The sequence below is a fragment of the Mytilus californianus genome, unplaced genomic scaffold (genome assembly GCF_021869535.1).
Source record: "Mytilus californianus isolate M0D057914Y unplaced genomic scaffold, xbMytCali1.0.p SCAF_8, whole genome shotgun sequence".
Classification (NCBI taxonomy): domain Eukaryota; kingdom Metazoa; phylum Mollusca; class Bivalvia; order Mytilida; family Mytilidae; genus Mytilus; species Mytilus californianus.
The window spans coordinates 49,247,306-49,264,367 of record NW_026262734.1 but is presented as its reverse complement, the minus strand read 5'-3'; the positions used below and the strand labels follow the sequence as shown (position 1 = coordinate 49,264,367).

General features: G+C 32.0%; 1 protein-coding gene across 1 annotated transcript in view; it reads right to left on the bottom strand.

Annotated features, from left to right (window-relative positions):
* Nucleotides 1-16,535, bottom strand: part of LOC127711304 (prolyl 4-hydroxylase subunit alpha-1-like) — a 30,513-nt gene extending 13,978 nt beyond the window's left edge. Inside the window, exons 1-7 of the mRNA XM_052217299.1 lie at nucleotides 15,946-16,535; nucleotides 11,127-11,281; nucleotides 9,104-9,274; nucleotides 6,451-6,611; nucleotides 5,758-5,809; nucleotides 984-1,177; nucleotides 99-272 (exon numbers count right to left, since the gene is read on the bottom strand). Of these exons, the coding sequence (XP_052073259.1) occupies nucleotides 99-272; nucleotides 984-1,177; nucleotides 5,758-5,809; nucleotides 6,451-6,611; nucleotides 9,104-9,274; nucleotides 11,127-11,281; nucleotides 15,946-16,115 (1,077 nt within the window). The 5' untranslated portion in view covers nucleotides 16,116-16,535. The remainder of the gene's footprint in view (nucleotides 1-98; nucleotides 273-983; nucleotides 1,178-5,757; nucleotides 5,810-6,450; nucleotides 6,612-9,103; nucleotides 9,275-11,126; nucleotides 11,282-15,945) is intronic.
* Between the last annotated feature and the right edge of the window lie 527 nt (nucleotides 16,536-17,062).

Genomic DNA, 17,062 nt, shown 5'->3' with positions numbered 1-17,062 from the left:
TTTGAATCGGCCGCATCCTCATCCTCTCACGACCAAGACGATTTGAATCTACTAAATGTATTGTATCACTCAATTTATATAGCATTAAATTAATATACCTTTGGTATGGCCAAAGATCTGATAATTTTCATTTCCTTATCCGAAGCTATATCATGAAACAGAACCATATTTGCATCCCTGTACACCTCTTCCTCCTTTATAGGTGACAAAAGTAGTCGTGGGTTGTTGTTATGTCGATATCTGCACACTATACTGCTCATCTTCTCTCGAGGCTTATTGTTAAAAGAAAACAGAAAAAAAATTCACGGGTCTATAATTTTTTGTAAAACAGTCCAGAAGTACGACATGAAATAGGATAACAAACGAAAATAGTTGATGGTATTGCACATTTGTCTAGTCACATAAACGACATAAGTTGTTTTCGTGTTATTCTAAATAATACTTTGAAATGGACTGACAGGAATATGGATTTCATATAAATGTAAATGGACGCCTCCGTGTGCGGGAGTTTCTCGCTGCATTGAAGACCCATTGGTGGCCTTCGGCTGTTGTCTGCTCTATGGTCGGGTTGTTGCCTCTTTGACACATTCCCCATTTCCATTCTCAATTTTATGATCTGCTGAGATCATCTATGCATGCTTATAATGGATTTAATTTTCGGTCAGCCTTTTTATGTAAAATCTCTGTTCTTTTATGTCAAATGCAATATCATATAGTGTTTCCTCTTCATTAACTTTATATACGCAATGTGTAAGGCGTCAACTTATATTTGTTTTATATTTTTAAAAAACGTCCTATCTTAGGAGTACAAGGCCCAAAGGAACCACATCTTAAAAAACAAATATTCTGTAGTTGTCCATTGACTCGGGATAGTAAACATAACGAGTGACCACCGCATGGCAGTGACTTAATTTTTTTTACGTTTAATGCAGTAGTTGCGAGAATTTATTTAACAAGCCATATGAAACAAATTCATACCGAACCTTTACATCCAAGCCTTTACATAAGCGCTTATATGATCGTAATTCTGGAGTCCCATTGTACTCAGGTGTAGGTTTTGGTACATAGTGAGTTGTATTAGTCAAGTCACGTTTCACACGGGACGTGTCGTTGGATGCTTTCTTGACTCTCTCAATAAAATCTTGTCTGTTGTTCTTTGCTCGTAAATGATCTGGAACTGTAATGTTTGTAATATAATTATTTCGTTCTTCTTATAGCTAATTGTGATGGTCATAATTAGTGATGCACACATTTTACATATAACTAGTACTTTGTAAAAATGTTTTCCTTCTGAGGTTGAAAGTAAAACATACTGGTCCTCATGCGATGGAATCAGAATTCTGGATAAAATTTAAAAAACAAAGAGCTATGTCATGATATAGTAAGATATTAATAAAACTTTAGAAACTATAACACAAAAGGGTAATAAAATGCATAAAAGTCTCAACTTTGCCGTAGAGAGTTGTAACATTATTCTCTTGTTACATTATATAACTATTAGCAGAGATTTTATAAACAAAAGAACTATATTAAATCGTTGATATACCAGACAACTGAGCCAACAAGATGTACAGTAGGCTATTGCTCACCATTTAAACTCCTTGCTAGATGTTGTTGATGTTACACAACCTGATGAATTGTTTTGTCACATAACAAATTGTTGATTAAATTGTGACGAAAACATCGCATATGGGCATGGCATTTTAAATATACTTTTTTGATACTAATACTTAATAAACGTAAATTGCTATTAAGATTTTTTTTAAAAACGTCACTGCCCTCACTATTCTTGAGATAATGTCACAAATAGAAAAAAAAACCTTAAAGAAAGATAAATTCACAAAAAAGAATACATGTTCGAATCTTGCGGATGTATAAACTGAAACAATATCATTTTTATTCGTGTGGTTTTTTTTAATGTGTTGTTTACCGTGGTGGGTGATGCATGCGTGGCTGAGACGTTTATCATTTTGACGTATGCCGTATTCGCGCCTTTCGGTTTGGATCTTCCTAATGAATTTATGAGATTTGAAAATCCGTCATAAACTATTTCCTCTAATCTACGTTACGTTTAAATCCTAACAAATATTCAGAACTTCTTTCACAAACTACAGAATATGAAAACATATAAAAGAAAATATACGAAGGAGAAGATAAAAATTAAAATATTTTAAAGATAACTAAAATGGTTAAAATAAAGACGATATATACTAGACCCGAATATATATTGGATATCTTTATAGTATAATGACTCAACATAAATGAAATAAGATACAAGCAATTCAAAAATTAATACTTGGTCTTGCCAGTGGTTAACTTTTAGGTTAATTCATGTGAAAAATATTTGGAAAAAAAAACATCAAAACTTATAATGCGACACATAATTGATCAATTATGTAAACCAACTAATTGTTTGCGATTTTCGCAAGTAAAAAAATAACGCAAATATAAATCATCGTGATAATGTTAAACTTGGATCTCCCCGATGAATACATCAAGAATATCGGGAAATCGCGAAATAAATAAATCGTCGCAATGACGGCGAGAAGTTTCCGCAAAAATTATAGAAGTTCATATAGTGTCATCTTTGCAATTTTGTTTAACCGATCTTGTAATTTTAAAAAAAGACCACTTGTATTTTGCCAAACCTTTCGGAATTTTGAGTCCTCATTGCTGTTGAACTTCGTACTTTATTTGGACTTTAAAACTTTTTTTGATTTGGGACTTACTGTTGAGTCTTTGGTAGCCGAAACGGGCGTCTGGCGTACACAATTGTAATCCTGGTATATATAATGAGTTTATGTCCACATAGCTTGAGATTCATTCTGCTTTGCTTCGTACATCTTGTGTATGTTAGTTTTTGATAAATGTCTGTATGTATTCTAATAATTTAAGGAAAAAATGCCGAGTTCAAAATTCCAGATGGGTATGACGGAAAATAACAAGAAACAAATTTATAGAACGTATGACTTTTCAGGTTAAAATGTATACAGATTTAGAGAAATGGTTGACTGCAAACTATATATTGTATTGAATTAAATAATGTGGAACATAACACTATAATATGTAAAATTCCACGGAAAGAAAACATGCAAAAAGTTACCTCCTGTACAAAACAGCATGATTGAGAAAATAAAAAAGGATGGATGATATAAAATAAAGTAATATTTCATTAAGTTTTTCTATAAAGAAATAACATTACAGCACAGTATGGGTTTGTGAAAAATGTCAAGATCAAATGAACTTTGAGACACTACGCATACAACAAAAGATTTGGTTAAGCAAACAATATGTTATTTGTAATTGTAAATAAAGTTTAAACCCTACAGTTCTTTTTTCGCAAAAAAGAGCAACAATTAAAAAAAACATTGTTAGAATCATTATAAAGCTTCATTTCCCGAATGGTTTTATACTTGATTAATTGATTGATTGGTATTAAACGCCACTTTCAACACTATTATACTATTTCGTGGCGGTCAGTTTTTATTGGTGAAGGAAGCCAGAGAGCCCGGAGAGAACCACCGACCTTCGGTTGGAAAACTGACAATCCTAGTCAATTAAGATTGGAGTCGAGTGCACCTGCCCCGTGCGGGATTCGAACTCACAACCTTAGTGTTGACTGGCTAGTGATACAGTAGTTCGACTGCTTAGAACACTCGGCCACCGAGGCCCCTGTTTTCTACTTGAAGCTGTTTTTAACTTAACTAAGAATGGTTAACATATTCTAAAAAATCAATTATTGAATACTAGTATTTGGTAAGAGGATTTTTTGGCGGAAATGGTAGGTTCACGAAGGAATAATTTTGAATTCCAAAATGAAATTTGGCTTATGTATAACATAAATCTAACAAAATAATATATGAAAATACATAGTTACTTAAAATCAGTAAGAAATGAACCATCAAAAGTAACGATGTCACTGCAAAGTCTTATTTGTGAAAGTGTTTTGCTTAACAAATCACTGTTCACGTGCACAAATCGATATATTGTGTGCGCCCTTCTAGAAGATTACAACCCAATAATTGTCAAATCAACCTATTATGTCTGTTTGGGTTGCTTACCTAATTTTGTCAATATAATGGAACTATAAAAAAACTGGCATATAAGTGGGAGGTTGAGCTAGCTATAAAACCAGGTTCAACCCAACATTTTCTTCGGAAAATGCCTGTACCAAGTGTTGTTTTTCACTTGTTCCGTTGATCAATATCGATTGTGGACTTCCCCTTTTCGGATTTACATTGGAGTTCGGTATTTTTGTTATACTTTTTTGGTCAACGTGTATGACTAATGTAATGTTAGAAAGTAAGTGATCTTTGTAATGCTTTAAAATGAAATACTATTTTGAAAGTTATTGACAGTGACTAAAAGAAATGTCATCATGTCAAAATGTTTGGTTTATTTCAATATGGACCTGTTTTGTTTGCATACGGGTTTAGAAGAGCAGTGACATAGCAGATGTGAAATTGTAGCGCCTAAAGGACTTTGACAGTCATTTTGATTTCATTAATCCATTTTCCTAAATACATTTCAAATGTCATATCAATAATTAAAAAATCGCAACGTTAAAGAAAACTTAGTGGTATTATCTTAAATTTCGACGTATCAATGACGAAATTATGCAGACGTAATTGGCGAAAACGTTTAAAATCGTTATATTAATCGTAAAACCTATAAGTTGATCTAAAAAAAAATATAACCAGTAAAACCAATTGTGTTTACCAATACGAACGGTAAAATCAAAATTGCAGTGTGAGTATTGTTGTAAGTCAAGTATAAGATGACATTTTTGATAACAAAAACTTAAAATAAAAATGATAACCAAAACTTAAAATAAAAAAAAGAAACAACATTTTACAAAAATTCTAATATGTTTCATATTTCTAACAATTGTATCTACTTATCTATGAACCAAGCATTTTGTCCAAGTAGTAGTAAAATAAAGGCACTATATCAGTTTTATTGCGCTCGACTCGTGTGTCTGTAATAACCTTTATCAGTTGCGCTGTAGATCAAAAATTGTCCGAAGCAAAATTCAAACATTACTTAAGAGCTTCGAAACAATAGGATCGACCTAATAAGACTAGTCGAGTTCATTTTCAATGTATGATACGAATGTATCATATAAATGACGTCAGCAATGAAGACATACCAACCTCATAAAATCGGATATTTGAAAATAGTACATGTATGTATACACATAGATTACACAACCAACTAAATACAAGATAGGCAACCACTGGCGCAGGTTTTTGAATTTTTTTTTAATGTTTACGCTTAACAGGACCTTAAGTAGTTTTTGTGTGTTATCTATTCTCAAAAGAAATAATTAATATAAGACTACAATAAGATTACTTCACTTTCTTTCTTTCAGAAAGCATCTTGCAAATTTTCTACGTGAACATTAAACAGTTCAGGTGGAATAGAAAGTAGGTCAGTATGTTCTTCGACAGGCGGGAATACATCGTGTATTGACGGTTGTTCAATCGTTTCGTTGAGTGAAGGAGAAGAATCATAGTTTAGTTTACCTCTTACTGAAACCTTCGTTTAAATTTTCTTACAGGTCGTATATAATAGAGAAGTCATGAACATGTATAAAAACACCTCTATATCTTTATCTGAGTTGGTCTTCGTTTTTTATTTGAGCGCCTCTGATGAGTCTTGTGTGGACGAAAAGCGATTGCTGTGTACCAAATCATAAGTCTTTTTATCACAAACGTTTTTACACTAAGTATTTTTTTCCGATACTTAAAGCCTTACCTAATTTTATTAATTCTTCCGTCAGCTCCAGAGCAAGTTTGTCGTTTTCTAGCTGAAGTCAGAAAAGAAACGTAAACAATCATACTCATTTAAATAAAATAGAGTACTATTTTTAAGTTTTAAAACGACGAAAGAGTATCTGCCAACTGAATATTTAAATAGTTTCGAATAGAACGTTTGCATTCACTGTATTCATTGTTTATCGCGAATACCATAGTCAATGTGCTCTCATTTGTTATAAGAATCATGAAATAAGTTTAATTTATAACATGGTATTTATACATCCCTTGCGTGCAATTATTTTAGGTTTGAGCGTTCCCGGTGAAGATAAATCCACAATAGCCGCTTCAGACGCACCATATTTATATAGTATTATTTTTATTTGGTAGCTATATTGGTAGGCACAAGTTTTAAAACATAAAATACTGTCGTAGATCTTTAGATACAGTCGTTTGTTCTGTAATTTTACCGATTGTATCCTATTTCCGACTGTGACATTCTGAATGAATATGGATTTTCAAGGCGTATGATGCATTCATAGCAGGAAACGCCAATCCTATCGACGCATCTAGTCTCGCTCCTTTCTGAGTTGATACGGTACCCTCAGTTTTTGTTTGTTATCTTGATTTATCTCTTCATAGTGTTTTTACGAGATTTGAACATCGGTAAACTACTGTCGCCTTACTGTTTTACCTCATGTGCAGTCCATGCCATATAATCTAATACATCGGACATTTCTGTCGTTTTATTTCTTTCTTTCTCCAGTCGTTCTTTCGCTATTGCCATCCAATGAAAACCATGGTAATAGTCGCCATCTTCATATGCAATCCTTCCCAATTCAAAACAAGCGTCAGCTGATAATGAAATTAGTAATAGCAGTGAAATAATAATAACTATATAGATAAATTGAGAACTTAGATAAATAAATAAAACCAAACAATAGAAAGAGTAAAACAACTGATAAATTGATAGATATATGCATAAAGTCCCTGTGTTTTTGTGCATGGGGTTAGTGTTTCGCAGTTATCAGTTGTCAATGTTGTGTTTTGTATACTATTTTTTGTCTTTTGATCGTTCTTTGTATATTGCGATATGCATGCATTAATTGTCAGTTTGTTTTCGAAATATGAGTTTGAATACCCAATGGCATGTGGTATCTTTCACCTGGGCTTTTTCAATAACATAATAGAATTATATAATATTAAGATCGCATACTATCTAATTTAAAACAATTATTTGCAGGAAGGGTGTATGGAAATGGAAAACAAACAAACATCAAATAAACAAATAAACAAATTATAAAATTATTTATATTTTTTTCAAGTAACGTAGTAACTAATGATATTTACACAGCGCCATCTATAGACGCGATTCGACTCGATATTTAGTCTTTTTCTCTTTGCAGATTGTAAATATTAACGAACATTAATATGAATAGTATAGTTATCTTCCATACCCTGACAGATGTACAACCATGCATATTTCGCCTTCAAGTAACAGATACATTGTTAGTTTATATTTTTTCCGGGTATATCATTTGTCATTTCTAGTGTGAAAAATAGTGTGGGGGGGAGTCTGAGAGGTATTTAAGACTAACGAACACGTGCAATGTCCATGCACGTATGTATATATTTAAATTTTCTTCAACTAGAAAAAATAGCAATGCTTTTTCAGCTGTTTCTTGTTCATTTTAATAGTGATACATGGTAAAAAAAAGAAACAAATGAAAGCTTTTATGTTTTCATTGCATTTCGTAATAGAATAGGGAATAGTCTACATGGTATTTCAGACAGACGCATAAGTGTGATATCCACGTTATTAACTATTTGAAATGTCTTCAACAAGAACAATAATTATAAACATTAAATACTTTTAATTATAGGTGTTTTTAAAACCATGCAAGATCCAGTATAACTGTGACACAGAGTAAAAAAGTAACACAGAGCTTTTAAGTATGTTTCATTCCGTTACTGGTGAAACAAAAAATATGAAATTCGTTTTTGAAAATCTCGCCAGTCTAATGAGATATGTGTTCTTAGATATTATATATCATGTCGTATTTTCAAGAGTTATCCCCCTTTTTAAAATGCATTACATATAATTTTTAATATCTCCTATGGCCGAAAAGATATTTTATATACCATGCAAGATTTTCTACTTATGTTCATGTTTCATTCGAAAAGTGTGATAACATTACCGTTTTTCGTTGGTTCCCACCATGAATTACCCCAGGCCTGGCCCTTATATATAACTGCACTTAAGTCTTAGGTGCATGAGAATAGGGCCCTGCATGTGTTGAGCCCGACCCCATAGTCCCTCCCCTTCATTTGTACCATGTGTATACCAATATACCATATTTCTACTCTAAATATATATGTTTACTATTAATGTGATACTCGACTATAGAGGTTCAGAGAAAGATATGGCATATTGGTTTACATATGGTACATATAACCAGAGACATATATACACACTTAAAAATGAATAAATGTAAAAAAATATATTATTTGAAGATCTTTCTCTTATATAATCAAACAATTGTCAATACATTATTTGTGACTTTTTGTCCTATCCAATTTGTGACTTTATGTCCTGTGACTTTCTGTCCGTTTACCCTATTCATAGTATAGCCCAGTGTTTCTGTTAAAATAAAGTTCTGGTCATGGTTAAAATAATGTCAGAATTTGTTTAGTTGTAAAAACAATTACCAAGTAACAATCCACTTAGAACTTCACCTCCGGCAAAATTCAGGTGATCGGAGGGCAATAAATTTGCGTAATCGCACACCTGTGAATCCACAGTCACAACTCTAAGGAAATAATGACCGGAAAATCGGACACACATAATTTCACTGTGTAATTTAGAAGCAAACTTTAGCAAAGAAATGTTTCTTGTAATATCATGATCATTACCAGATTTTACTTTTTAAATTAAAAGAAATGCCGAAAAAAAGAAAAAAATATTTTCTCAATAAATACATTAAAAAAATATTATTATATAATATATTATTTCAAGTAGTTTTTTAGAAAAAGAATTTATTTGATCTGAAATAAGTTTTCCTATTACTTTTCTTGATTAGCTATCGAGGTTATTCATCCCTGACTTGTCTACATGTTGTAGAATAATTATATCGACGAGAATCTCATTCCGGGCCGCGTTTTTTAACGGGATTTCACGGAGTTGCCAATCTCTGTGTATATATGTCTCTGATATAACTGATATTTAGTGGAAAATCGGGAATTTATGATAATGACGGGGAGGGACTATGGGGGCTCTACACAGGATCCTGTCCTCAAGCACCTATGGCTTAACTATTGCCTTCTGTAAGTAGTACATTGTAACCTACCTGAAAGTTCTCCAGTATTTAAGCCACCTATTGATCCTTCGGCTATCTCTTTAGCAGGAATATCATACATGTCTTGTAATCGAAGTATAGCTTGAACCGATCCAGTAAGATCTTCTTCATCTGGCAATCTCTTTCGTAAGCGATCTAGATCAGTATTAAATTCTGTTGTAACTGAAAATAAACGCTTTACGAATAAAAGCAATGTCTATGGCAAGCCGATTTACTATTTATTCGAACTTAGATAGTAAATAACAGTCGAACACATAATAATAATATAATGAGTATAACTACTAAAAATAATGATGAAATAATTGTGCTAATTACGAGGGTCTGGATGGGGTTTACAGAAAACAGAATAATGTACAAAAGGTACAGAATAAAGGGCAAAAGAAATCAAAACTAGAGAAAAATAGGCAAAAAAAAAGAAAGAATAGAGAATAATGGCCAAAATAAATAGAGAATAGAGAAAAATTGTCTAAAAATTAAAGAATAATCAAATGAATGACCCCTATCAAGATCCTCATTCATTTTTTATCTCACTACAAAAAACGCAAAAGTAACGCGAAACATGTCTCAAGTTGAACACCTTCGAGATTGAAGATGTTGTTCCGATCAAACAGGTGTTTAGTACGTTATTATATTTTGATGAACTTAATAAATAAAAAAGTATTAACTTTTGTCCTTTAAATCTGAAAAAAAAACGACAAATTCCGCATAATTATCCATTGAATGAGTTACAAAAGAATTTTTGGGTTGTTTTAATATAGCAAGGGATACATTTCAATAATTTATAATATTCATCTTGTTGAACATGCATTCAAGCGGAAAGTTCAAGATTAAGTAGCAGTCGTCACATGATTGCCCTTTAAAAAATGAAAACAACACGTTATAAATTGCATGCGTCCGAAGCGCTTTTCTGGATTTAGGAACGCTCAAAGCCTAATATTTGAAAGCCAAGAATGTATAATAACCTAAACAGCAGAAGAGCTATATATGACCAAAAAGGACCTAAAAATAGCCAAATTTATCTAAGGTCAACTTTGCAATGTGCTAAATCAATTGACTGGCCGCAAGTTGGTTGTTACATGTAATCTTTTCATGTGACCAGAAATATTTTGATAAATGTCTTGTTTCTCAATGTCATATGTTTATTATTGTAATAAGTTGAACTTTGTTACAACTAATACACGATTACAACATAGAACATAGATGTAATATTCACACATTTCAAATTTTATTTCTTGTCAGTGATGCTTAAAACTAAATAAATGTGAACAGAAAGTAGTAAATGACAGTGTTAACCACAAATGAGGGTCTTGAGGGGGTCCTTCATTTCTATCTAATTTTTCTCTATTCTTAATAGTTTTTGCCCATTTTTCTCTATAATATTCTTTATATTTTTTGCCCATTATTCTCCATTCTTTCTGTTTTAGCACCCAAATTTTCTCTATTCTTAGTTTTCTTTGGCCTATTCTTCTCTGTTCTGTGTGGGTTTTTTTTGCCTATTTTTCTGTTGTATCGGCCCATTATTCTCTTTTCTGTTAACCCCATCCAGACCCTTTCTAAATTTCTGTGTCAAGTTCCCTTTCTTAAATCCTTCAAAACAAAAAATTAAATACTTCAATAGACACGCGTCGCATTTGCCAAATTGATATGTGCAATGACGTCATTTTCAAAAAATTGTTAACTAATTGGATATATATAGATTTGACGACAAAACAAAGGAAAAAGTTAATTTTGCCCATTTTCGGTTCATAGAATAATTTGCCGCTGTCGTTTCTTCTGCAAAGTGGGTGGTTTTTCTCCCAATTTCAGCAATGTCCTTATATTTTAGAGTTCAAAATATACAATTTTTGTTGAAATGATATATACTATTATGTTTCATGAAAACATGTGATAAAAGAAAATAGTCAAAAAACTGAAATGAAAATTAAAAACATTGTTCATTCATCATGATTTAAATTAAAAAAAATTTCAGTCATCATGATTTAAATTTAGACATTTGAAACTATTGATACAATACCTTGTGTCTGTTTGTGTTTTATTGACTCCTCAACGTATTTTTCCCAATCAATTGTAAACTTTTTAACAAATAAGAATGCATTGATAGGGTTTCCAAGGTAAGCATTGGGGTTCTTTAAACCTAGCCGACTGTGTTCATCAAAGGAATCGGCTAATCTGAAATAAAACATACAAGTTTAATAGATTAGTTAATTTTGTTTGATTTTGTACACAATTTTTTCCTGCATTTTGTGGGTTGTGAGACAGAATGTTAAGTTTCATCCTTTGTTCGGCAATATTACTAATTTTTAGTCCTTACGAGTCCTTACGAGACTAGCATGCTGTTGTATGAACCAGACAAAAGCCAAGGGACATGTATATAGATCAAATTGGTGGAACAGGTACACGAACAGCGAAAGCAAAAACCTAATGTTCTTTTAAAATCTTACACGAATTACTGGATGTGATATTAATTTTTTTGGTCCAATTTATCTCTATTATTTATATTTTCTGCCCATTATTCTCTATTCTGTGACCCCCATCCACACCCTCCGATATTTTTGAATTGAAAATATGCAGTACAAAACCTGCTTCAAGAAAACGTTATGTACATTATATGGGGGAAATCTATGTATTAATATAACTTATCGTTAAAATAAAAGAAATGTTTGATGTAGTCTTACAAACATCTTGAGCATGCAATACTGGATTTTATTTCGAAATGGAAATATAATAAGTGGATTATGAAACAGCTGGTGACTGTTGTAAGTAATTTTTAGAGGCGAGGCAGACGACTGAAAAGATTTTGCCCAATCAAAATTTCCATATTGAGGTAATCGTGCACGTGATAAGAGCAATTGTTGCAACTAGTGTGCACTGAATGTAATCGTTTCCCTCATCCAAGCAGTTGTTTGTTCAATAACCTGAACCATATTGTTATATAAACTGGACTTGTAAATGACTTCCGGGATATTTCAGCTAATAGTTGTTTTGCTATTTTATTGATGAACACTTGACATAAAAAGTTTTTTTTTGTTCATTATCTTATTTGTTTTATCTAGAAATTGGTACTTATTCGTAAACTTTTAATATAATAACCGAAAATGGGCCAAAGGAGTTGTGTGGTATACGTTAATGAGACATTAACCTACCCTACCACAAAAACACACCTAATAGTATTAGATAACGTACCATTTTTTGTTCGGCTTATTGTTGTTGTTGGTTTTTTTGGGGGTTTTTTTGGGGGGGAGGGGAGGGGGGATGTTGGCAGGGATCGGGGTAAAAAATGAAAATTTATACTGGATTGCTCAAATGATATCGAAACCAAGATTTCCTACACTCGACGTGAACACGCTTCATAAGGTAATCACAACACTAGCTAAGTAGAAAGAAAATAGTTATGTGCAGGTTGTGCAGGGTATCAACAGTTTAAACTGTAACAAAAGTTTCAATGTTCATCTAACCTCAATCCCACCTCGTGTCTGCGTGTGGACAGATGATGCAGCTTATTAATCATAAATTCGATCTATAATTTTACTTTTAATATAATATCAATACTTTCATAGTGTAACTACCAACCACATAGCCATGATAATAGCAATGATAAAAAGTATGCTGTGTGCGTTTATGTTAGCTACTGGTCGTTTTAATTATGATATGTTCACGTGGATATTTAATTTGTCCCAAACGTTTGATCTACTATCTAAAATCAATTGCATAATGTTTTAGCGTTATATCAGAAAGTATAAGTAAGTGATAGAACAGATTGCACTAAACTACATGCAATTAAAGGTATCGCATAGAGTAGTCGAAAACCGTCTAATATCAACTTTGCCTAAAGGAACACGGCATCTATAGGTTTTTTTAATATTTTATCAACTGAGTCTTAAACGTGAGTTTGGTCAATACTGTTTCATTTAAATCGTGTCATGTGAAAATTTGTTTTGCTAAGCCTCATGTCCAGTTGACTACACTAAGCTAATACGCTTACGCCAGAAAATACTTTACATGTTCTAAGCAATATATTATATTGCTTCATTTAGTTTTTCTAACACAAACAAAACTAAAATACACTGTAATATATCAGGATATTTTGTGATTATTGACAAAAATACAGTTTTTTTTTTTTAATTATTATGAAGTCTTCAAGGTCTTCACATGCGCTGATCCAGATTTGATGTTAGGGAGGGGGAGCGCTCCTAAGAATTAGGAATTAGAGGACCTTATTTTGACGTAAAATTAGCTAAAAGTTTACCTTAATTACATTTAAAAAAAATATTGGGGGAAAGGGGGGATTCGCCCCCACCTGAATCCACAATTGCTTTATCATCTCAGTATTGTTTTCCCCCTCACCTCCCAAAATAAATGAACAGCATAGTCATGTGTTGTTAACTTTTTAAAAACTTTTTTTAAAACACTGAGTTATCTAGAGCTACCATCCTTCATATCAACACATCATCATATGTAAATAGGTATATATTAAACTGTGTGGAGCAAGCATCCTTCATCTCAACACATCATCAGAGGTAAATAGGTATATATTAAACTTTGTGGAGCTAGCATACTTCATCTCAACACATCATCATATCAGGTAAATAGGTATATATTAAACTTTGTGACAAGTTCACGTTAAGGGAAAAAACGTGAAACACATTGTACGTAATGAAAGATGTAGTAGTGTAGTGTAGTGGTTCACAAAAAGTTTATATCTGTTTTTTTATATTTGTTCTGCGTATAAAACCTAACAGCAAGCTAAGAATAATAATGCAAACAAATAAAAACAAACTCCTAAACTAACCTTTCCAAACAGTTTAACCCTCAAATATTAACACCATCAAGCGGATGCAAAAATAAAAAGATACCCCTCCTACTATCCCCCGAGTATTGCTTAACTATCATCTACTCACTTGGTTATAATAGACTTATACGGACAAAAGTTAGTGATATACTGTATTCAAAAGTACATATTTTCCTATAAATCTTCTACCATCAATCAAAATAGTGCACTGCTAACTGCATGTGCTCGTACATCCATTACAAGTTAAGTGTGTCTGACTGATACATACTTAGACTAACATTTAGATCTACATGTAAACTTTTTTATGTACATGAACTCCATTTCCTAGTCTTGTAATTAACTTATATAATAGGAAAAGACTAACCACAACACAGAGATATCAATGTAAAAAGAATACATGGAAATGTATGGGGAAATTGGAAATATTCTTCGTCGGTAGTAAACTTTTCAGTAAAAAGTCGTCTGTCGATCACACCTCGTGTAATTTTTGTTTTTACTCATATGCAGCAGGAATCTTCCATGAGATCCCTTGTATTGTCGGATCCAGGAGGGGTGTTCCGGGAGTTGGAACCCCCCTTTTTTTCGATTGTTTTTTTTTTATTATGTAAACGTTTCATGGTGTTCCGGGAGTTGGAAAATTTCAAAATGGCTGGATCCGCTCCTGCCTTAGATTAGCCTTTGTTAAAATGGCTGTTGAAAAAAGTCTCTATTCGATATTTACTCAGGTTACAGTATACAACTGAGGTCTCCCAAATAATAAATATATAAATGAAAAAGTAAATAAATAAATAAATGTAATCTAGTTTAGAATTACAATACATTAGTACTGAATACCTATAACAATGCAATAACAAAAATACACAATAAAATGAAACAACAAATTACTCTGTATCAAAATGACTTAAGATTACTACAATTGTCTACACGAGGAGATGTGGATTGGCTGCAGCGGTACCATCATGTAAATCGTGCTAGTGAATTTTACGGGATACACCCCCCTCTTTAATTTTGCATATTCATACAATTAATAAAAACAAATTGCCGAAAAGTCTTATTACCCCTTATACCCTGACCCTCTTGTTCCACTATATTTATTAATTAATTCTGTATAATAATAAAGAAAGAATAGTATGTCATAATGACAATATGCGTCAAGCATTGTTAGAGATAATTATAAAACAATTGCTGGTATGTCTTGAATTTCTCTCTCTGTGTCACTTCCACTTTAACTCTTTCTGTGTATAGATGTTTTATAGACAGTCACTCAAAAGTATATATACATACATGTTTTAAGATTTAATATGACATAATACAAAAGTTTCGGTCGTCTGTTGTGATTTTAATAAAAGAATTCTAAATGAACAGATCATGAATATTGGTTTATACTTATAGAATTAGATACTAATTTTGCGATACCAGATTTGTATTTAGACCAGCAATGTCTTTTCAAAGATCGAACCTCATTATTTTTATACGAAAGTTAAAGAGCTGATATAACTGCATGGAAAGGACATCCGTCACAATCAATCAACATGCACGAGTGCATGTACTCGTCCGTCAATTGCAAATGTGTTGTTATTTGACTGGCAATGAGATGATGCACAGTGAAACTTACGGCTTACAAAGATCAGCGTACTGATTTACACGAAGTGACATTAAAGAAAGTATTTCAATTAATCTGATTTATTCAAGAGTGCTGGATGGGGATTCTTTATTACTCTGTAATCGTTGTGTTTTTCCGGCCACTTTTCTCTTTTTTAATTTGCCCATGTATCTCTTTTTTTTTTATATACCTATGCACACTGTTATTCTCTTTTGTTTATTTCTTTTGCCTCTTTTTCTCTATTCTTTACTTTTATGTCCCATTTTTCTGTAGTATGGCCAATTATTCTCTATTCTATAAACCCCGGCCAATCCAAACCCTCATCAGTCAAAGAACGGAAGCAACGAAAATAATATTTAACATGTTCCATAATTAACAAATATTTTGTTTGAAATTTATAATGTTTTCTTTCTTTACTATTTTTTTTTTCAGGATACTTGCCTATCTAATGCATGTAGTCTTTCTTTTTCTTTGGAAATATATTCTCTGATTTTATCAGCCATATTTTGTTCTGCCATCAAACCATGTTCCATAGTAGCTAGCGATGTAAAAAGTTCACAACGTACATATGTGAATAATATATAAAATAAAGTATAAAAGTACATTTCCATTTAGTATGTTTCTTTAAGAATAAGTAAAAAAAATATACAGCTTTCCGTTTGTTACTCCGAACAGTCCAAGCGAATTATTTAATCAATGCACTTGAAATATCAGCACTGTTTGTAATATTACTGTAAGCATAAACAAACTAATGAATTCGATAGTTTCAGTTTATACGGATAAACTGTCTTTTTGTCACTTAATTATAAGTCACTTTTACACGTTAAAAGTCTCTCTGTTAGAAAATATGAATTCAGTGCAACGTCACAAAACTTTTCCATTGAGTGTCACGTAAAGGCAATGTTTCAACTTTCAACAAATTGAACAAATCCGATTTGATTAAAGATTTAATGTATGAAAATTCGTAGAAGGTACGAGCGTCAAATCTAGAAAAGTCTTAATCAATAAACATTAACAGATGTTGCATACACTATGCTGTTAGATTTGTGAATATAACAATACACATTAATATCTACATGTTAAGTTGTTACTAATTATTTTACCTTTATTTTACCTGTAAACTGTTTACGTGTTGTTTTTCGTGCTGTAACCGGTGAGGTCGTCACTTATCTTGTTAATAATTCCCCAAGAGCTTCCGATGATATTTTGATTTAAACCAAATTTGTTCATGGGCAGATAAATTGATGAAAGAAATTAGTTTGAAATATCTGAACACACTGATAGACCCTGGAACTGGGTAGAGTATTCGAGTGTTGGTAAATATATTTTTTCCGCGAAAAATGATAATAAATATTGTACAAACAAGAAAGACAAGAACAAACATTTTTTTCTTATGAAATTATTTGTTTTAGACATTAAGCTTTTTAATAGCTAATAGATCTAAGAGTTGATTTGTCATACAGATAATACCAGACGTAGAAGAAATCAAGCACACGAGACAATGAAATATTATATAATAATTCTGTATTGTCATAAAAAATTTGTTAAACATGATACT